This window comes from Aotus nancymaae, unplaced genomic scaffold (assembly GCF_030222135.1).
Source record: "Aotus nancymaae isolate 86718 unplaced genomic scaffold, 86718_ANA_hifiasm-v0.15.2.pri h1tg000033l, whole genome shotgun sequence".
In the NCBI taxonomy this organism is placed as follows: domain Eukaryota; kingdom Metazoa; phylum Chordata; class Mammalia; order Primates; family Aotidae; genus Aotus; species Aotus nancymaae.
The window spans coordinates 22,813,917-22,835,740 of NW_026988447.1; the positions used below are offsets into that span (position 1 = coordinate 22,813,917).

At 38.3% G+C, this 21,824-nt stretch overlaps 1 protein-coding gene and 1 long non-coding RNA gene across 4 annotated transcripts in view; one reads left to right on the forward strand and one right to left on the reverse strand.

The window, feature by feature from the left end:
- HHIP (hedgehog interacting protein) overlaps positions 1-18,267 on the reverse strand; it is a 93,966-nt gene extending 75,699 nt beyond the window's left edge. For all 3 annotated transcript variants that reach the window (XM_064383843.1, XM_064383842.1, XM_021666725.2), the window contains exons 1-4: positions 17,463-18,267; positions 11,644-11,836; positions 5,193-5,349; positions 4,297-4,498 (exon numbers count right to left, since the gene is read on the reverse strand). In XM_064383843.1, coding sequence (XP_064239913.1) covers positions 4,297-4,498; positions 5,193-5,349; positions 11,644-11,836; positions 17,463-17,741 — 831 coding nt within the window. In that variant the 5' untranslated portion in view covers positions 17,742-18,267. The remainder of the gene's footprint in view (positions 1-4,296; positions 4,499-5,192; positions 5,350-11,643; positions 11,837-17,462) is intronic.
- A 632-nt stretch (positions 18,268-18,899) lies between these two features.
- Positions 18,900-21,396, forward strand: LOC105718356 (uncharacterized). Its single transcript, XR_001107742.2, has 2 exons — positions 18,900-19,194; positions 20,594-21,396. It is a non-coding gene; the product is annotated as an uncharacterized LOC105718356 (long non-coding RNA).
- Positions 21,397-21,824: the final 428 nt, after the last annotated feature.

Genomic DNA, 21,824 nt, shown 5'->3' on the forward strand with positions numbered 1-21,824 from the left:
CTTTGTCTGCTGTGTGCTGCCAGTGGAGGGCTGCTGAGGGTGTAAACCTCTCCGTCCTCTGGCCACTCGCAAGAACTAAGTGGCAGAGAATGGTGCTTGCTAGTTTCCTTAAGGGGCCACCCTGTAAAGTGACAGGTGCAGGCATGTCCTTCCTTTAACACACATGCAAAGCTAAGACTGACTTTCACATTCTTGGCAGTCAGGAGCGCTTTGGAGAAATTACACTAGAGTATCTTCTGGTGGTCTTGTCACTTGTAGTAAGGGTTTACCATATATAATCACAATCCACATATTTTAAGATTAGGAACAATGACAATTTTGCCAACTAGCTAAGCATCAGATTCCAAAATGGAACAAAAACGGAAAAAAATTAATGGGTACAGCCATTCTCAATTAGAATTAACTTGAGATTTTTAAATACCTTTTTTTTTCAAATGGTATTTAGTATGCTTTATATCAAGCATCTTACATGCTGCCAGAGTTAACCCCATTCCTCACTCAAGTTGGGTAAGTAATATATATAAGCTAAGTAAATGACAAAAGGTACAGGGCAAATGACAACTGGTGTCCAACCAGCTGCTCTTAGTTGTTATGTCAGAAACAGGACTTAGAGGTAGGCTTGGCAGAGAAAATATGTCTCATTCAATGTGTAACTGACCCAGAAGTTTGGCTGTTTATATCAGTGTTTTTTAAATCGGCTACACACGGAAATTACCTAAGAAAGCTCTAAAAACATATTGCTACCTGGGTGCCAACCCCAGATGTTCCAACTTTTGGGGGATATAATACTTTTTTTTTAGCTGTTTGTTTGTTGTTTTTGAGATGGAGTCTCGCTCTGTTGCTCAGGCTGGAGTGCAGTGGCACGATCCCAGTTCACTGCAACCTGTGCCTCCCGGGTTCAAGTGATTCTCCTGTCTCAATCTCCTGAGTAGCTGGGACTATAGGCACGTGCCACGATGCCAGGCTAAGTTTTTGTATTTTTAGTAGAGACAGGATTTCACCATATTGGCTAGGTTGGTCTTGAACTTCTAACCTCAAGTGATCCTCCCACCTTGGCTTCCCAAAGTGTTGGAATTACAGGCATGAGACATCGCACCCAGCTTGGCTATAAGAATTTTTGAAAGCTCCTGGGTGATTATACTGTGAAGCCATTCTTGAGAGCCACTAGTCTATCATTGCCAAAGACTTTACACAGATACAGTTGGTTTTAGTACTTGCAAGAAGCTCTGATTCAGAGCTCATATAAGCTCAATTTAAAGATTTCAAATCACCCAGTATCTTAAAGAAGTGTTTCTCTCTGAAGATAGTACAATTTTTGTAAATTTCGCCCTTTGGAATAAAGCAGTAACAACAGAACAATAATAATGCTGCATGTGCACATGCACATACATAACCACACACACAATGAGAGTTTTAAAGTTTGTTCATCAATTTAACACTTGGGCCATTCTTCACAGTGTCAGTATTAGTGATTAGCTTGCAGAGTACACTATCATCAAAGACACACCAAATCACTACGTATTTTTAAAACATATTCCTGACTTATGCTTTAATCTCAATGCCACAACTTTTTTTCTATAGCAAAAAGTTAATTCTTTAGCTTGTGCTTTGCATTTTCTGCAGATTAACTTTTTCTCTGGGAACTGCAGACAGTTTAGCTCCTAAGGTACTACAAGTTCTTACAATTTAGGAAGCATGATCTTAGTGTTTAAAAATAAGACATCATATTTTCAGCTTCAGTCAGACCCATTTAGGAAGAGTTGTCCAAGTTCCCTTATGATTGGCTCTTGGCTGATGGCATCTGTCTTAAGCAGTTATAAGAATCAGGGTTGGCAGAGGTTTAAAGAGATAAGCAAGTCCAACTCTTGGCCACAAAAAAGGTCAGCCTTTACCATGTGACAGAAATTACTACCAATTCTTAATCGACATTAGCAGACAAAGAATTCCAGATTTGTTGTATAGCCAGCAATAGATTTCAGAAACTCTTAATATCAGGAATTCTTCCTTATGTCTGGCTTAACATATTCCTACTGGTCATCAATTTATGTAATTGTGAAGGGGGTCTGCACTGTGGTTTGCGTTATTCTCAATTTCAAACATGTGGAGGTTAGGTTTAGTATGTATTACCAATTCCGTGATTTGAGTATTGCAGTTAATACTTCAGTCTGTTAAACAGCTTTATGCCCCCTCTTAGGATTTTAAAACTAAAAAAATAGAGAAGAGTTGATATATATAATAATTCATGAAAATTCTTATTTGCATTATTTATGCAAAATGATTATGGACAAACACAGAATACTGTCATAAACATAAAATAACTTTAATATATTAAAGAAGCCAGAAATAGCTGTGAAAATGCTTTTACATTACATATCTTTGAGGGGCAACCACCAAAATCAGTGCTATGACCAACTCATGAACATGGCAGCATCTGCCTCATCATACTGACAGTGGCCTTAACTCCTCCAATCAGGGACTTCTCTGGGGAGTTCAATAGACACTGAAATAAAGGTTAACTGCAGCATAACCTGCTTGAGGTAAGAAGGATGTGATCTCATTACACACTCTGTCATCCATGTGATATATTCCTATCTTGTGCACATAATTAGTGCTAAAACACTAAAGGAATTTAAAATATTGCACTTTAAAATATGTCATGTAAGTTCACTAGAATAATAGATTTTGAAGTATAGTTTAGGCCCTATAAACCCTGGAGCTCTTCTGGAGAAGGAGATCCAAATTCTGCAAGTTTTCTTGCAAATTTGGCCAAGTTCTGCAGAATTCCTAGAAGACTGCAGAACACACATACTCAGAACCAAGAAACTGTTATATCCTTGTTTGCACAATTTTATTGCATGATGAAATATCTCCATGTCAGAACTGAATTTTCTAATGAATCATCAGAGATCCCTATGAAGAGGGTAAACTGAAATAGAAATGCTGAAGAAAGCCTTTAAAACGGTTTCTCATATTTACAGATTTACATATGTAATATTTACATATTACATATTTAAAAGGCAGTCAAATTGAGGTAGAAACAAGAACATCAGTTCTTGTTCTAAAACCATTTTCCAGTATTCTGAGTCCTTCTTACATCTATATTTTATCATACATATCTTTTTCATACCGATAGTTTTACTTAAAGCACATTTGAAAACTATTATTAATATTAATATTAATTCTCTCAAATATTCTCTCAAATATCTGAAAATATTTTTAAAGCAAATTGGCAATAAGTATTATGGTTATAATCTTTAACTGAGTAATGCCCCTCCTGTGAATGCATGTTAAGGAAGTCATCCATGGTAAGATTAAATAAAATGCACAAGAATAAAAAATAACATTATTTACAACGGTAAAAAGTAAAGACTGAAGTAATCTAAACTCTCACACAATAAGAAAATGAAATAGATAGCAGGAATATATCTATATTTTTTCTGCCTTGCTTCTTCTGATTTGGGTCTTCTTACCACTGAGTAGAGCACACCAAAGCAAGAAAGAGTTCATTTCTATGTGAGCAGGAGACCATAAATCCTCCTTCAGTTTTTTTTTTTCAGTTAAGAAGTGAAAAGGATAGCCAGTTCTTTCCAAATCATATTGTTACTTTGTTTCAGTCTAAAACAGGCATGAGCTATTAACTATGTCTTAATTTTAGAATGTCATCACTTCCTTTATAGTTTAGTACTGCTAATGTACTCTTGTGAAACAAACTTGACAATAATTTTGTTTACATACCTAGGTTATTTAACACGAGAATTCAAATTAGAGAAGTGAAAAAGGGCAATATACGTTATATAGATGGCTAGTTATAGAAATATTTGACTTACCTGTAAAAACATTGTACAAGGAAGTCATATTATAAGTAGCATTTTTTTTATGAGACAGACTCAAAAACAGAGATGGTGAAAGAAAGATTTGCAGTTGCCAAAATAACCAAAAGACCTCTTTGCTTCTACTAGCAAATGTTGATGTACAATCCTGTGCTATGACCATTAAACAGTATTTAAACAAATACTTTTATAAAGTCAAAGATTCCTTTAAATTTGTCAATTACATAGGGAAAGTATGTCAAATATCAATTCGATTGCACAGCACCACAGTCAACAAATAACAGAAATTTAATGTCACTGTCCTAGTTTTTCAGGTGCCATAATTATTGTTTCCTTATGTTGCCCCCTTATTTTCTCCTGCAAGATTCTTTCTTTTATTACAAAGAAGTGCCTTCACCGAGGAAGGTAACACTAAAATAAAATTAACATAGCCACCACAAAAATAAATAAAATTTAAAAAGCCAACCTTTATTCCACTTTGAACAAGTTTGTGAATGTCCAAATAAGGCTCCTTGAAAATTTCTCCTTCAGGGGTAAGTATCTTCACATAACCTTCTTTTTCCAGAATGAAGAGACGGTGCGAGCCATCCCCACTATGCAGGGCACCAACGGGCTGCCGCAGCCCACTCACAACCTCCTGAATACAGAAGCAGTTGTGTTTGTGCTTTCTAAACAAATTAAAGAAAACCAGTAAGCTTTCTTGAGATGAAGGAGATAAGGGATGCACTTGGCATCCTGTTCAAACTCTATTTCCTCTAGGAATCATGGTTTTGAGAACCATGAAGTGCTGCTAACCCAAGGGTCACAATATAATTCTTTTAAGTGGTTCTTTTAAATTCTTTCAATGGCAAATGACAAAATAGTCCTCTATCAGAAAGTAAAATAAGTGAATGAAAACATGCATATATTTTCAAATATCATAATCTTATTTTCTCATCTTTCAGTGACTATAACTAAAATTAGTTTTACTCACAATAAATAAACCTTACAGAAGATATGTAGAGAGATAGCTGTAAGATCTATTTATAAAAACCTGATTTGCTAATAGTAATTGCACTGAACATTTTCACAGTGCCATAGGCTAACAACAATTGTAAAATTCAGGCTTAAAACTATACCCATAAAATTCACGTGAGTCATAGAGAAGCCAAGCTCATAATATAAGATTAGTAGTCTAAGTATTAAAAGCATTTAATCTATGATTTTAGAGAAACAAACTACCACAAAGAAAAAAATAAAGCATCTGGAGGATATAGCTGCTGAACATAAGCACAGACAATTGATTCACTGTCAAACCCACAAGATTTGTCAGTTGGGTTTTTTTTTTTTTAAAAAGATTAAAGAGCATTTATCTTTATGAACCTGCTGATCTCTTCCACTTTGTCGTATTCTTCCAACTGGTCCAAGTAGTTAGATGCTGGTCCTCTGACTTGTTTTCTTGGAAAATCCGGAAAGCACAGCCCACCATCTTTTCTTGCATAGTAAAAGCAAAACTCATCTGCAGTTGTTTGAAGGAAACCTTTAAAAATTATAGAAAGACTCATTAGAAACACGTAGTGTCATAGTAAAACCACCTTATTTGAAAGATGTAAGATGAGGAAAACAATTTTTAGAAACTAGATGGATATTTTAGGAAGAGCCTAGACTGAAATAAAAAGACACGCCTGTAATTCCAGTACTTTGTGAGGCTGAGGCGGGTGGATCACCTGAGGTCAGAGTTCGATACCAGCTTGGTCAACATGGTGAATCCCCGTCTCAACTAAAAATACAAAAATCAGCTGGGTGTGGTGGTGTGCACCTGTAATCCCACCTACTCAGAAGGCTGAGGCAGGAGAATCATTTGAACCTGGGAGGTGGAGGTTGCAGTGAGCCAAGATCACACCACTGCACTCCAGCCTGGGCTACAGAGTGAGACTCTGTCTCAAAAAATAAATAAATAAGAAATAAGAAGAAAGAAAAAAATTGGGGGTTGGGATTTCCATTTGCACTTTAAACGAAATTTAAAAATTGTGGTAAAAATGAAATAACATTGTATTGGGTATTTTTAAAGGCTCCTGTGAAGTATAAATAGGACAAACTTGACATTTATCTTGTTATTGCATTTATTTCTTTTCAAGATTCTCTAGTTACTGTATGTTGTACTTGTGAGCTTATCTCATCAATATTTAGCATTTTGTCCTACGTTACTAAATAAATTCCTCAGATGAGCAAACTAGAATCAAGAAGGAGATAGGCCATCAGGTGCCAGTTTTGGTTATTTTACAAGTCTTAGTGTATTGCCATTCACATAAGATTAAATAATAAATCTAACGAATAACACAAAGTCATTATATGCTACGATAAATAACTGACTTACTGTGTAACGATCAAGCAATGAATTGATGCTTGATCATTATAACAGAGCCTCCATTTTCAAATATGTAAATGCCTTTTTTCTGCACTTCACTTATAGGAGATAATGATTAATTTGTAATAGAAAAATTATATTTAAAATATTGCTTCAATCTTCTAAAAAATTTAACAGACTCACTTAATAGAAGCTAAAAGATTTTTTTCTTTTCTTACACATTAAATATTTCATCATATAAAGACAGCTATCTTTGAATATGAAAGAAAAGAACTTTATGGCAAAAAAGTTTTGATATTACTTTTACAATTTGAGTTAATAGGGTGTTACCTTTCTGGGACATATTAAAAAGACTCACTTCCACATGCTAATGATTTCTGTTCTCAAAATAGGATGGTGCTACCAGAGTCAGCCTTATATATGGTCCTAAATTGCTGCTTCTGGTCTTATACTTTATATTATATCTAAAGTTTTGATTTTTATATAACAAATTATATTATCATACCTCATCAATTTTGTGATAAATGCACTGAGTAGTTTAGTGGAAATTTACAAGTTGTATAACAAATTCAGATTTAGCAAGAATTTCTAAGAATAAGAATTTGGAATCAGCCAAGTGAGACTCATCAATGGTGCATAAAAGACACTACAAGTTTACTTTCTGTGTGCTTGACCTAGAACCCCTCAAACTTAAAACTTATCTTAGAATGTGAAGGTCCCAAATGGTTGTAAAGCTTGAAGTAAATTTTCACCTAACTTTAGAGTGAGATGTATCACCCTGATCTTTCTGAGAGAGACTCTTCCAGGCCAATTTCTGACTGGGCTATTGGAAAAGATCTTGTCTTTGGCAACCAGGCAAGTAAGAGCAGATGTCCTTGGGAGTGTGTGTGTGTGTGTGTGTGTGTGTCTGTGTGGTGTGGGGCACAGAAAAAAAGAGACAAGCAGCTGGGAAGTGCTCCATGGGAGGGGTAGGCAATTGGAAAGTTATCTTTCTTTGACCAAAAATTCAAGGATTAGGAACTGGGGAGAGGAATGAAGGCCATAGAAGCATTTACTCATCTTTGGCAATTCACCATTTGCAAAAGATAACTTTTCCCCTCCCTTCTTTAATGGGTAAGCCTTCAGATGAAAACTGCCTAATAGGGTTCAACAAGTCTCTTAGAGGTAAAAAGGAAAGAAAAACTAAATTAACTTGATTGGGTTCATTAAATCGAACTCTTTGCACAGTTTTGGGCTAGATCATATTTTGGAAATATTTACCATCAGGCAACAAAATCTCCATATATTTATGATGCATGCAGGAAGACTGTCATACTATGATCATATTTAGAACTGAGTATACGAGTGAGAAATTTAGTTTTAATGTGATGTTTGCCTGCAGGGTCACAGAAAAATTGCAAAATGCAATTCAAAAGAGATTTCAAGCTTGCTTTTTTTAAAAAAATGTGTGCTTCAGCATTGCTGTCTACCAACCAACACCATCTTAAGGGGAAATTAATTAACAATGCTGGTGGCCGATTCCATTTTATAGGGAATTAGTAGCTGGGACAAACATGAGGAAATGAGAAGTCATTTTCAAATGGAATATCAAAAGATTAATGAATGCATATTCATAAACTTGGTGGCTCCAGAAGTATGATGCCTGCTTGGCAAATTAAGAAAAAATAAAGAATGTTAACAATAAATTTACTCCAAGTTTCTTACATAATTTAGACAAACTGAATAGACTATGTGTAAAAGAACCAGCTCAGAAGATTTTTACCTAAAGACATGGGTATTTTCTTTTTATGATCATGTAATTTTGTTTGAATTTAAGTATCTAATACTTTTATTAATACTTTACCTTAAATGACCCGATTCTGCAGTGAACAATGATGAATAAGGAGACATATTTTAACATTTATTGCCAGGGAAGATGTAATTTACTTAATGGTTCCCTCTTGTTTGGCATTTTATTGAAAGTGCATGTTTAGCTCACTTGGGATCATCATAATATAGTCAGGTCTACTAATAATCAGCAAACACTGAATATTCCAGCAGTTGTATTTTTTTAAGTCCTGGTCACTTATCAACTATCTTGGATCTGTAAATGTTCTCCTGGATCATGAGCCTGGTTCTGCTATACCACAGAGCACCCTATAAATACTGACAGGTAAGATAAATGCTTCCTGCGGAGGATTATGAGTTTTCCCTTTTCTCTCAGCATGTATTCCAGAGAAAAGTTATTTTTCCTCATTATAAGTGTTGCTCATCATGATAAGGAAAACAAAAGAGCTACTGACTCACTGGGAGTAAGGCCTACTCATGAACATATTCTAAAAGAAGTGGTGGATTTTGATATAGCCATCTATTCCTTCTGGTTTACTCTCCTTGAGACTAAGAAGACACATGTGTAAGTGAACTGACCAGGGTTAGGAATGACTATGGACTAGAAAAATTCAGTTTGAATCAAACCCTTGACCCTGGCCTTCTTAGAAACAGGATTAAACCAATTGAACTAATTGTGTGCAGACATTTCACACTACAATAACTTACTGCTGAGAAGATGAGGCTGATGAGTAATAAAAATCAGTATGACTACAGGTATAAAGGAAGAAGCAAGGCCAATAGATGTCCACTGGTAAGGTTTCCATAGAGTATGTTATACCATCTTTTAATGATCAGCAAAGTAGCTACCCTGCTCAGTCAAGCAGAAGAAAAGACTTGCAGAGACGAGAGGAAAGTTTTGGCATTTTTAGAAGTTTTGAGAATTTATTTCTGTAAGTGAATTCACAACTGGAGAATATTACGATTAATAAAACTCTAGTGTATACCCACTATATTGCTTTGTAATATCTTTTCCCATTTTTGGGAAAATAAGCAAACTATGACTATTTCTTAATTGAGCTTTCTAGAAAGTAGCTATCTTGTAGGTATATGACTATGTTAAAGTGACTGTGCTTTCTTAAAGCCATGAAGCCAAAGGAAATGGTTAAGTCATTTATATATACATTTCTTCATGTATTGGGTAGTAAGGAAAAAAATGAAGATGTCTCTGGAATTATTTTCTCTCTCCCAATTCTTTCAGCATTTGCCTTCTTTTAGCAAAATACATCCCATGGGGTACCCTCCTCTTCAAGTTTTTGATTTGTAGAAAGATGAAACTATTAATGAGGACAGTCAAAATATGTTTCATTTCTTCTAAAAAAGAAACACAAAGTAGCTGCTTTCCAACACTTTGAACTTCAGAAGAAAGTGAACGTATCATTAAATCAACTTAAGGGAAAATGATTAAAAATTTGCTTTTCTTTGGGAGGCCGAGGCGGGTGGATCACGAGGTCAAGAGATCGAGACCATCCTGGTCAACATGGTGAAACCCTGTCTCTACTAAAAATACAAAAAATTAGCTGGGCATGGTGGTGCGTGCCTGTAATCCCAGCTACTCAGGAGGCTGAGGCAGGAGAATTGCCTGAACCCAGGAGGCGGAGGTTGTGGTGAGCTGAGATCACACCATTGCATTCCAGCCTGGGCAACACGAGCGAAACTCCGTCTCAAAAAAAAAAAAATATGCTTTTGTAGTAATTTCCCAAAAATCTATGTTCCACAATTGTAAAGATAGTTCGGTGCTGAGGGCACGCGCTTGGGGGGTAGGGGCTGATCAGCTTCTTAGTTATTGTACTTGAGGAAATGGTAACCTACATGCCAACGATCAATCCAGGTAACAAATCGATTAGCATAAGTAATGCAAAGAGTGTGTTACTACAGCTCAATTTTGGGACAAGTATTTAGAATGATCATTAGCATCTGACGCATGGAGGAGCAGCCCCCTCTGCTTGTTGGTAACGCCTTCCAGAGTCTCTGGAAAGCACCCTTGCTGCTCTGTCCACCTCTAGAGTGGAGCTTTCATCTGGATATCTTTCAAAGCAGCCTGGGTGGCCACCAAAAGCACTTGACATCTTGATGCACTTCAGCAGTTTTACATATATACAAACTTTGTAGAAAAATAAATTTGTCATTCATCACCACATATGTTGATCTGGAGAGCGAGGTGCTTGCAGTTCTGGCTCTGAGCTGTTTGCTGTGCTCTCTCTTTCAGTGTATTGCTTTTATTTTATTGTTTTTTGGAAGCTAAAAATAACTTCAAATATATAAAGACCCCCACAAATAAGTCCCCAAATCTAGCATGTTGTATTTATCTAAAGTAGATAATGATAAATAAAAATGCTAAGTGTGGATAACACTTTCAATTTATAGTCCTAAAGACAAATGTGTAAGACTTGAAGTTTCCAGCAAACATTTATGGTATCTAATCTGTTATCACTTCTCTGGAGGCCATCTAGGCAACCGTGACCTATTCTACTTTGCTTTGGGGAATGTGATAAAGAGGAAGAAACAGCTGCTTGAGAAAAGGCCTAGGAAGACAGCTGTGGTTTAGGAAAACAATAATAACATTTTCATATTGAACGGGCTTAGATATATGTTATGCTCTATGCAAGAGAGCAAGCAACCCTAGTCAAAATGTTTTCTAAAGTTATTGAGAGAGCTATATTAAAAAATACAAAAATCCACACTTTCCTGGGTCAGAGAAAAAAGTAAAATGTACATAGCACTTAAAAAAATTCTCTCAGTGCATTCTGCAGTTCTTAAAGCTTGCCTTTTGCTTAAGTACTGCTTAATCTTCAGTAGATTTGTGTGCTACTTTGCCTAACTAAACAGAATCTGTCTCATTAAATTATTTTCTTCCTATATGTTGAATCTTGCAACTAAAGCAACAGTAACCAAAGTTTACAAACTTTTGACGATAAAAATTAATTAATGAGTATTTAAGCTTATTGGAGTCCAAAATACGATAGTGACTAGGCATGTTCATGACACTATCCGTGTAAGAACGTCCATATCTCTCCTATCACCTTCTCATTGTACAACATTGATTAAGGTGTGTGACTTCTCCCAAGGCTCAGATTTCCTCATCTGTCCAATGGAGAGGACTCTACTGTTCCTACCTACCTCACAGAGTAAAAATTAGCCATTTTATTGAAAGTGCTTTGTAAAATATTATTTTTTTGGATTCCTAATCATATTTTATTTAAGGGTCTATCTTACAGTCAGTGGACATTCTCCAATTTTGTATCAGCTGTGTACAAGAAGACGCTGCCTTGATACTGATGCTGATGGGTAAGGAAGGTACTAAGAAGAGATTTGGACTGAGAAACCAATGTGTATAAAGATTACCACCTGTATTATCAGTTTAACAAGAAATATATAACAAGTCAACAAAACCAATTATACTATTTGCAGACTGAAATTACAATACTCCCTTTAGAGGCAATAAAAGTTATAAATTTGGAAATGTTAATTAGGAGGTAAAACAGGGATTTTTAAGGGCAAGATGAATTTTATAAGTCATGTAAATAAGCATTTAAGAACGCGTATCTTACAAGGAGATTGTGTGGTGGTTTATTTCACTGGTGCACTTTTTTTTCTTACCTGGAATATGGCCTCGGCAAGTGTAAAAGAATTCTTTGCAATAGTCTTTGCAGAGCAGGGGAAGTACTAGGTCTCTTTCCAGGACTTCTCTCTCAGGTGAGTGGAACAGGCTTTGAGAATGTGGAGAGCAAAGTGCACATTTGATTTCCTCCAGTAACTTCCCACATTCTGTGTTGTTGGTAACAGAAAATATCTGAAAGCCATAAATCAGAAACAATATTGTTTTAGTTAGGTAAAGTTTAGGTTTAGTTATTATTATTATTTTTTTGCAATTGTGTAAGTAGAACAGTCTAATCTAGCCAGTGAAGTTTTCTGAAAAGAATTACCGTGTCACAATACAGAATGCCTTTATAAGGATACAAGTACAGTCTCTGGAACCGAGCTGGGAGAACAAAGGGCAGGGACACATAAAAGTGCTTCTTATTCTTGCAAATCAAAGACATTTCATCTGTACTTCAGGTGTAAAAAGTTAAAAGGCTATTATATTTAGACTCTTTAAGGTTTTATTACTTCATTCTTCCTCAAAGTGTATACTGTATGATATTTAACTTTAAAGTTCTAACCTTTGTCCAACTGTGTGCAAAACAGAATTTTTTAAGACATGGCTTATTTGTGTCTTATGTGAAGATCTATTTCATTTCTGAAATTCTTAATATGATAATCTCAAAAATGTACTTGGGTTACATTTTTAAAATTTCAATTAATTTTCAATCTGCAGACTGCATTAGGGAAAGTTTTCTAAAGTAGGATAATATTTGCCTTTCATGTTTTATAAAAATAATATCTATAGCAAAATCGAACAGGTTAGACCAATTTTTATTATTCATTATATCTTAGCCAGGAAAAATTTTCTAACTAGGTCCTCAGGTATATTATACGTATGAACAAATGTAAGAGTTTAATAAAGTGTTTTTGAATAATATGTAGTAAATTTTAATGAAAAATGGCATACCTTCATCACAATTTTTTACAATGATATGTCTTTTATTTCAATAAGACCAATTTGAGTTATTGATTCATTGAGTTTAGCAATTAGTAGACAGAATAGGTCTTGTTGTCTAGCAGTAACTTTAAAAACCTGACTTCAGAAGCTTCTTTAATATATATAGAAGACAATAACCACACAATATTTGACATGTGAAATGTAGCACTGTCTAAATCAAGTATTAATTTTTTATATTAAAAGCACCATAATGGAACTGAATTTTATACCTTTTCCCAATTCATCTAACTATATTCATACTTTATTACTCCTTTAGAACTGTCAACCAAAATTAACATTTTAAATTCTAGAGCATTGTTTTAAACAAGTATTTCATTCACAAACGAAGGTTCTAATTTGAGTAAATCCATGGCTTCTATTTTTTGGGATAATGATATTCTAGGTAATCACAAAAATTTAAATCTGCAAGAGCAAAGTAACTAAAAAAAATCATTGAATATAGGCATGCTGAAATTTTAGTAGGCAGCAAGTCCAATAAAAGTTAAAAAAAATATGATGCATTGTAGCTACACTATTCAGAAAAGTTATTATTAACCACAATTATATTTACAGTCTTATCAATTTATTTAAATAACAATTGATTAAATGGGTAAAATCTTCTAAAAGGAAACATACACTACACCCTTAGAATTTGCATTCCAAGAATGCTTTAAATGACTTTTACTGTCCATACTCTGGCAAACCTCACCAGATCTATTCAATATTAATAGTGTTCAATTCTGTTCTGTTTGTTTATCATACAGCAGTCCACTAAGAACAAAACAATTGCAGGATGCTGAAGCCACCTTTTTTGCTGGCTGAAAACCTGGAATGTAATTACCTTTTGTTTTATGGAGATTATGCATACTTCCATTTTTTATAGCTGAAACAAAATGATCCTCATATACTCTCTCAGCTGCTATCCAGGAAGAGCTTGATTTTAGTGCCTAAGTAATTTTGTCTTTTACAATTTTTGGAATGTGTTCTGGCCACAGATCTCTCATCAAAAGTTTCAGAAGTAGGATTCAATAAATTATCCGAAATCAAGTATAATATTATTCTTTTTAAAGTTTCATGCTGTTCCGGCCCAGCAGGATGGTAACATTTTGCTCTGTGTGAGGTCTGCAGTGTAAATACCTGTTTGAAGATAGATAGAGCCATCATTCTGGCTTTGGTTTCAATGAACCAATAGTCTTACTGAAGTCAATTAAACTGACTCAGCCAAAGCTGCAACAGTATTTTAGACAGATGAGTCTGGGTGTGTGTAGGGTGATTTCTACTTTTTTGCCTATGTGTCTGTGTCTTATATAGGTCCTTAACTTTATTTCTGACGATGCTATCAATCTTAAGAAGAAATTTAAGCTAATTTCCTGTTTCGATTTTTAAAAGCCATATACGAAACCATCAAATTATAGTGGTTTAAACTAAATATACTTCAGAAATCATGTAAAACTTCGAAACATTATTACAGCATGCCTAGTAATCATTGTGGCTGTTGCTAATTTATAACATCTGGCAGGTCATCCTTTAATCTTTAGCCACACGAAAGTAAAATCCATAGAAGAAGGGTAAGATAAATAGGGGATACACAGTAAAGTGTGGCCTCCAACTATAGCTTATCAACAAATAGTAAAATGGGTGACAGAGACCTTCTGTATTTCTCTTTATTTACCAAGTAACTAAACAAAGAGGGCAAAAGGCACCCACATGGGTTCGATGAGGGGACAAAAGGAGAAAATACATGACAGTATATTAAGATGTCGCCTTAAGATCACTTGGTTTACAAAAAGTTATTTCTAAAAATCATATGCCTACAAGGTTGTTCAGCTGTTGGGTAGAACACATGTGTCTCTCAACTATAGTGCTGGATTATGTCATTAAAGAGTTCAGTTTCAATTTTAGGCTAATATGTAAATAGATCATTGTACTAAGGCAGCTGTTAAAGGGACCCCAGGATGAGTTATTTGTTTAGTTGGATGTGTTCAACAATAGCCTTTGTCCCTGAAAGAGCCAGAGCAAACAAATGATTGTAAAAGGGCACACTTGAAAACAATTACTTTTCACCCATTCCTTGACAGCTTTGGCTGTGAAACCACCCAAGGTAGAGAGAGCTCTATGCCTCTGTGGCTACAAGTTAAGTTTTAGAAATGGGGGTTATATCATCTGGTTGCAGATTCAATTTGCTTAATGAGAATTAGATCCTTTTAACATGCTATGTTTAGAAAGTGCGATAATATTGCTAAGATAATATGACTTCCTAAATTTTGACAGTAATTATTTGCCATAGTAAACAATCTCATCGCAATATACAATATTATTAAAATATTTAAAAAATTAAAATAAGAGCACAATTCCATGGCTAAAGAATTGAAGTCAATTCTGGTTCATTAAAGAAAATTTCTTAGCTGAGAAACAGGACTTAATTGCATAGCTGAGCATGCTAATATTTCTACTATCTATTTGTCTAAGAAATTCTTCCTGTAGGAAAAAGCTACTACTGTAGTTTCTTGAAAGGCTGCAGAAATCTTTCTGGGGATTTTTTTTTTCATAAACAATAAAGGACCCTTTCAAATAGCAATCATCCCTCCTGTATACACATTATGAAATAAGATCCTAACATATATTATAATCCAGGAAGGCTTACGGGAAAAAGGGAAACACTGAAGTTTATTATAAAATAACATGTTTTAAAAACTATTAAAACTTGAGAACTAACATAGGTCAAGAATGCATATGCATAGCTATAGCAAATCTCTGTTTTGAACAATTTGGGTATTGTTAGTTTATAAGCCACTTGTAATGGAACCAGCAAAAGTCTAGTGTACCAAAGTTAACTCAGACACACTTTCCAAATGAGTAGGGGTTTGTTGGAGATTGGAGGCACGTAAAACAGAAAGGAATATGTATAGTTAACATGGCAGATTGCTTCCTAAAGAATGATTTCTTTAAAAAAGTTTTTACATAACTACTCTTAAGGACTGTAACTCCCCTCAGTCCCATCTCCTTTTCCCTTCTCCCCACCATTGAGTCAAGAACAAAATTTTCATTCCATATGTCCCTGGAAGAGTTCAGTATTGCAGGGAACTCTACTCTAGATCATCAGTTTATTCATAGCATGTATTGCACCAAGGAAGACTTAATGGCAAATATTTCTAAACCTTTCTCTGAATTTCCTGGTTCTTTAGGGCTGCTGAAAAAACCTTTAAGGTGACCTGAATGTAGCTATTTTGTAACTTAATTCAATTGCAACACGGGAGCTTAATGACATTGATTTGAATAAAATCCTGGAATATCTGTTCCCTGAATCTCAGGCTCCTGCTGCATATGGTAAGAATAAAAAGAGAGTTGCAGCTGAAAACCTGCAGCAAGACAGTTCTCACTCATCTGGGAATAGAAGGAGTTGGACAAATGCTCCCTCAAAAGGCATGAACATTTGGACAGAGCTGGGGACTGAAAGAGAATGATGTTCTCTAGTTTCACCCATTAGTGAACCAACTAACAAATACAATGGTGTTGTTGTTATTCTTTTGCCATAAGCAACAGGACTCTGTGTGTGGGCAGCAGTTTAGTGGGGAGGAGGATAAGTCGACCCCTTTTTGTCCTATTGATTTTTTCCTATTTGCATGACTTGAGCAAATTAAATGATGCAATATGGCTTTTTGTTACAAAACAAAGTGAGAGATACCACCCAGACACATATGTTGATTCGTAGGAGCTGTTTACATGAGAATAGAGTGAAATCTACCGTGAACTGAGCATAAAAATTAGATTCAGCCTGGGTATTTTTTTTTTATTATTATGCCTGGGCCAGCAAGACTGAAGCACAAGTTTTCCAAGAGCCTCTCAGACCTTGACAACTGGCAGTGTTCTAACAGAGGAATTCTTAATTAAACCTAAAATGGGGAAAGGGAGGGGGAGCAAAGACACCTGATTGTTTATTTCACGTGCAGTGATTGTTAATGATGTGATCCAACAATCATTCCTTGGAGTACAGTAGATACCACACATGACGGCATCTCCTGGCAAGAACGATACTGCAAACTCAAAAATAAGCGTGTCTTTACAGTCAACAAACACTATGTTGGTATTTAGTTAAACTTATAAACACACAAGGAAAACGTAAATGCCATTACTCTTAAAACAAATTCTTACAGAAGCTCTTCCAAGACACCTATCTGACCCTGAAAGCCTGAATTTATAATTTACAAAATGACGGAGAATCGTCTCCGTTTTATGTGACAAATGACGTCCCAGCAAAATCTTTCGCCAGTGTTTTTCGGGTCCCTAACCGGAGGACCAGGAGTTCCTTTCCGTTGGTTTAACTAATGTAATGCGAGACACCCCCCTCTGACGGGGCTGGGGATCATAAACCAACCATGCTTCAACATCCTTTACGACTCAATCCTCTCCCTAACCGAGCACGTGGAGAAAACGGCACAAATCTTTTTACCCTAGAAAAATAAACCGGAAACCACAGCCACCTTAATTTACAGTTTCACCGCAGCCAATGCCCCCATTCGATCCAAAACACACTGTTAATCGCGATTCTTTTAAAATATTTACCCAGCCCAGGGTGCGGGTACCGCAGAAGCGTCTGTTTTCTGAGATAGGCAAGTTTGCACAGCATCCCCACCGTGGACTCTGGGGGCGGGAATGCTGTTTGCTTTACCACAGAGGAACACACAACGGAATCACGTTAGCGCTTTAGAAAAGTTAGAAAAAGAACGCCCCCATAGAAGTTTTGCCTTTCTTACAGCCGCCGGCTTTGCCAGAGCCACAGGGAACCCCACCCAGCCAATATGCCAAGTACGCATCCGTGAGGCCAGTGAGTGCCTACCTTGTTCTCCAGGCGCCCCAGCCCCGGGCTGTCACTCCGCAGGCAGCAGGACAGCCGAGGGTAGAAGCCCCCGCACAGCATCTCTCCCCCACTCAGCAGCTCCAGCTGGGACATCATCCTCCTGTCTCTCCTTTTCAGGCGCTTCGGGGGGTTCCCATTCAGGCACCTTCTCCTCCTTGCTCCGCTCCCTTCGTTTCTTTCCCCAAACTTAGCATCTCCTTCAAAGAAGCCCAGAGCCATGGCCAGCAGCAGCAGCTTAAAGGAGAGCATCTTCAGCATCGTCTGCCCAGGGCAGCAGGGGCTGGGCGCGGGAAGATGAGGGGGAAACGCCACTGCCCAGCAGGGGCACTAGGGCGCAGCTCCAGGAGGAGGCTGCGGGGCTGCAGGGCACTCTAGAGGCAGAGGGAGGTGGCGGGGACAAAAATATGTACAGCGATGCAACTTTGCAAAAAATAAAAGACGCGGCGATGGGTCCAACGCCTTAGGGGAGCCAGAGGAGCCAGAAAAAGTTGTGCAGATGACACCGTTTGCAGTTGTGCCAGTGTCAGTTGGGTTGGGGGCTTTCTGCTGCGGCTGGGAAGTGGGAGGAGGAGAAGAAGTTGGAAGAAGAGGAAGAAAAGGAGAGGACAGCCACAGATGTTCACTTGTCCGTGTAACGGGAGTTGTTTAGGTGGGACAGTAGCAGGAACAGAAACGGCGACGGCGGCGGTGGGGCAGTGCTGGGCTCTAGATGATGCTGAGGTCTCCTCTGCCGGCGGCTGCAGCTTCTCACACAGCCTCTCATGTTTCGCTCCCTCTTTTCTTCTTCTTTTTAACTAGCGCGCGGGGAGGTGCTGCCACAGCGCGCCCCTTGACGTCACCGCTTCTCGCGCGCCCCCGCCCAGGGTGGGGGGAAGGGGAGGGGGCGGCCCCCGCGCGAGCGCGTCCCCCGGGCCCGGGCGGCCTCCCGGCTGCGGCGGGGAGGGGCTGCGGGCCGCGACGGCGGCGGACGGAGGGGGAGGGTCGCGAGCCTTCGGAGCCAGCCTCGAGGGCGCAGAACCCAGCGCGCCCGCATCGCCTCGGCGCCCGGGTGGGGGCGTCCACGGCTCCCGGTCCCTGCGGGCCTGGGGCAGGGGCGCAGTCCGGAGATTCCGGGACTGCCCGGCTGCTGCAGCCAGCAGGCTCCTCTCTCCTCCCCTCTTCCTCTCTGCACTGCCCGGGCTAAAGGCGGCCAAACTGAGGCTCCGAGAGAAAGTGAGTAAGAGTGGGCCGTGGGAGGTGGGAAGGGAGGGACCCCTTCCAGGGCTATCCCCACCCCGACCCCCGGCCAGCCCCTCGCCCCGTGGGAGGGTGAACTAAGTGGGCTCGAGCCGACAGGAGGGAGGTTTTGGGCCCCTTTGTCTTTCCCAGCCGCACGGACACCCCTTTTTTCCACACTGACTTTCGATGTGAAGCTCAAGTCCTCAAAGATCTTTCTTGGGGTCGAACTTAGAGGCAGGGGACATCCCAGATGCGGTTGAGTACGCTGAGATGGTTTGGAGACTCGTCCTCGCCGGAAGTCCTGCAAACCACTGAAGTGGCACAGACGCGTGTGCGCGGAGTGGGCGGTGTGTCCGGCTGCAGGCCGAGCCCGAGTCGGCCTCCCAGAGTGCTTGCCTTGGTTTGGGCGGGTTAGTCCCCCACCTGCCCCTGTCAGGGTCCCACAAGTGTCCAGGAATAAGCTGGGCCCTGCTGGTGCCATCTGGGAGCACAGGTAAAACACACACACACACACCCCCACCGCCCCTGGGGAGAGATTTCCCAGGGTGTAGAAACAGAGAAGTTAGATCTGGAGAAAGAATTAGAATTAGTTGTTGAGGGCGTCCAGAAGCGCTGTGCCCTGCTTATCCCCCAGTATACAAATAAATTAACCTTTCCCCCAGCTAGACAAAGTCTGTGTTTTAAATAAAGTGTTTCTAAAAAGATGTCTACGTTATCAAGATCAGTGACTTGTCGTTTACCGGATCCCCGAAAGTTAGCATCAGGAGGAGCTTCTACAGGGTTGCACACAAAATGTGCATTTAGCCCACTTGGGTATTTAAACGAGGAGCCGATTTCCAAGAAGATGGACTTTGATGAGCAGATAAGGCAGTTTTCCCATTTTGGCAATGGAGGAATATTCACCATATTTGGATTTGCTTCATTTGTTGGACATAGATTTTGCCAAGTGATTGCGAAAGTTGGTGATGGGTGAGGTGGGCTGTTGATTAAATTGATTGCTTCTTCAAAGTGGTCCCAGTGGCTAGGTAAGGCTTCTTTTTCACTTCCTGAGCCTGGATATTAGCGAAGTTAGGTTTTTCCCAAAAGAGATGACACATCAGAATAAGTGAAAAGAATCTGCCAAGATGTTTGGCCCACTCCTCAGCTAAATGTAGGGCCTTGATGACATATGTAACATTTTCCCCAGGGGCTGTTGTACACACATGACTTCTTCATACATGTGGTTGTAAGTGCCACTTTGGATCCCACAGGCTATTTCTTGTGATATTCTTTCTGCTTTGAGGACTTTTCATATATAATTAACCAGAGAGCTATAAAGACCTTAAGACTTTAAACTCATTAATAGATCTCGAGATGAATCCCATCAAATTTAAATCACTTGCACAATTTCATCTCATTAGGTAGTTTGAGAATGAGGAATCAGGACCCAATCTGGGGTGCTTTCCGCTCTCCAACATTTTATTCCCAAATGCCAGTTTTATATTCTTTTTCCAAAATAAAAATCCTTCTAAAATTGTATTTCAGTGGTTTGCGCTCCTACTCTGATAAATTCATGTTAGTAGTTTTGAAACAGGCCTTTCTTATGGCTTATAATTCAAGTCAAAAGACACTTAAAGGTAAATTAATTTTGGTTTTAAAATACTATGTATCTGTTATAACCCATGACCCTAAGATATAGAAAGTTTATAAAAGATTACTGAAATGAGCCACACTTGTTATTTCTTGACATATGGAAACTAGAATTGATTTCATCTACTGTTTGTCTGAAAGTCAATAAATTGGGTCACTTAAGAGATAACTTGAGCTTATTCTTCGTGTTACTGATATAATTTCTAAACAGTTACTAAGCAGTGCTATACAAATGGACTAACTTCTGATTCTTTTTTCCGGAGGGAAAATTGCAACCCTTGCCTACAACCAGACTGACAGCATAATTAGGAATCAAGAATCAACACTTGGTTATTTCTTCAGATTAAACCCAGAAAGCCCTCTTGGAGGCTGAAGTGGGGGAGGATGCCATGCATACACTCGAACATGAAAAATGATTTTCTTTCATCAGAGAGCTCTCCCTCTTCAGCTAAACCGACAGAGTGGTGAAAAGAAGAAGGGAATCCTTCCTGACTGAAATAATCCAGACAAATCAAATCGCCCTTATTTAGCAAGAAATGGAACAGCACAAGGGTGGCTAGTTCATATCTTCTGCTCATACCACCACTCAGCAACCCCCCCAGGACTGCCCCCCATGTGCAGGTCATGCCCTGTGCAAGAGCACCTAAAGTGGGAGCTGAAGCCCTGCCCAGGCTCCATTCACCAAGCAGAGCTTATGTTGCTGTGTGTCTGTGTCTACCCAGAGGATGTGGGTGCTTTTTGAAATGTGCACCAAGGCATCTTGTATGAGCTAGCACCAGCTCAGACCATCCCACCCTCATACCCTGGTCCTATCCAGGGTTATATTTCCTACTTTAGAAGAATTAATGATTCTCATGAACATACTCAGTTTATTATAAAAAGAAATGTGATACAAATTGAAATTAATTTCAGACGTAAAGCTCAAACTATTACCATGTATGTGAATTATGTATGTATGCATATGTATATATCGAGAGTTACAGGAATATCCATTTTTTGTGTATCAGAAGTGATGATGATTTAACTTTGGTAAGTGTTTAAAATAAAATTATTTTGGGTTTTGGAATCGGTTTTATATATGGAGTTTTGGCCTTCACAGAAAAATGTACTATTTAATTCCATTTCAACAAATAAATATTAAGTGTCAGGTACCATGCTAAGCAGTATAGTACTGAAAAATAATACAAACATCCTGCTTCTAGATAGTTAATAATCTAGTATGGAAGACAAATGATAAGGTCACAAATAAAGTTACAGTTATAAATTATGGTAAGGGCTATGAAGGAAATGCTGAAGTACTGAATAACAAAGCACAGCACATCTATTTCAGATTAAGTGCCTGGAAAAAGTTGCTCTGGGAAAATGACATTTCAACGGAGACCTGGGATGGCTTGGAAGGAGTATGAAGTGATTCCAACAGCCATTTAAAGTATAGGAGCATTTGAGTTCAGAATATAATTTGATACATTTGAGAAGTGCTGAACAGATAGCTCA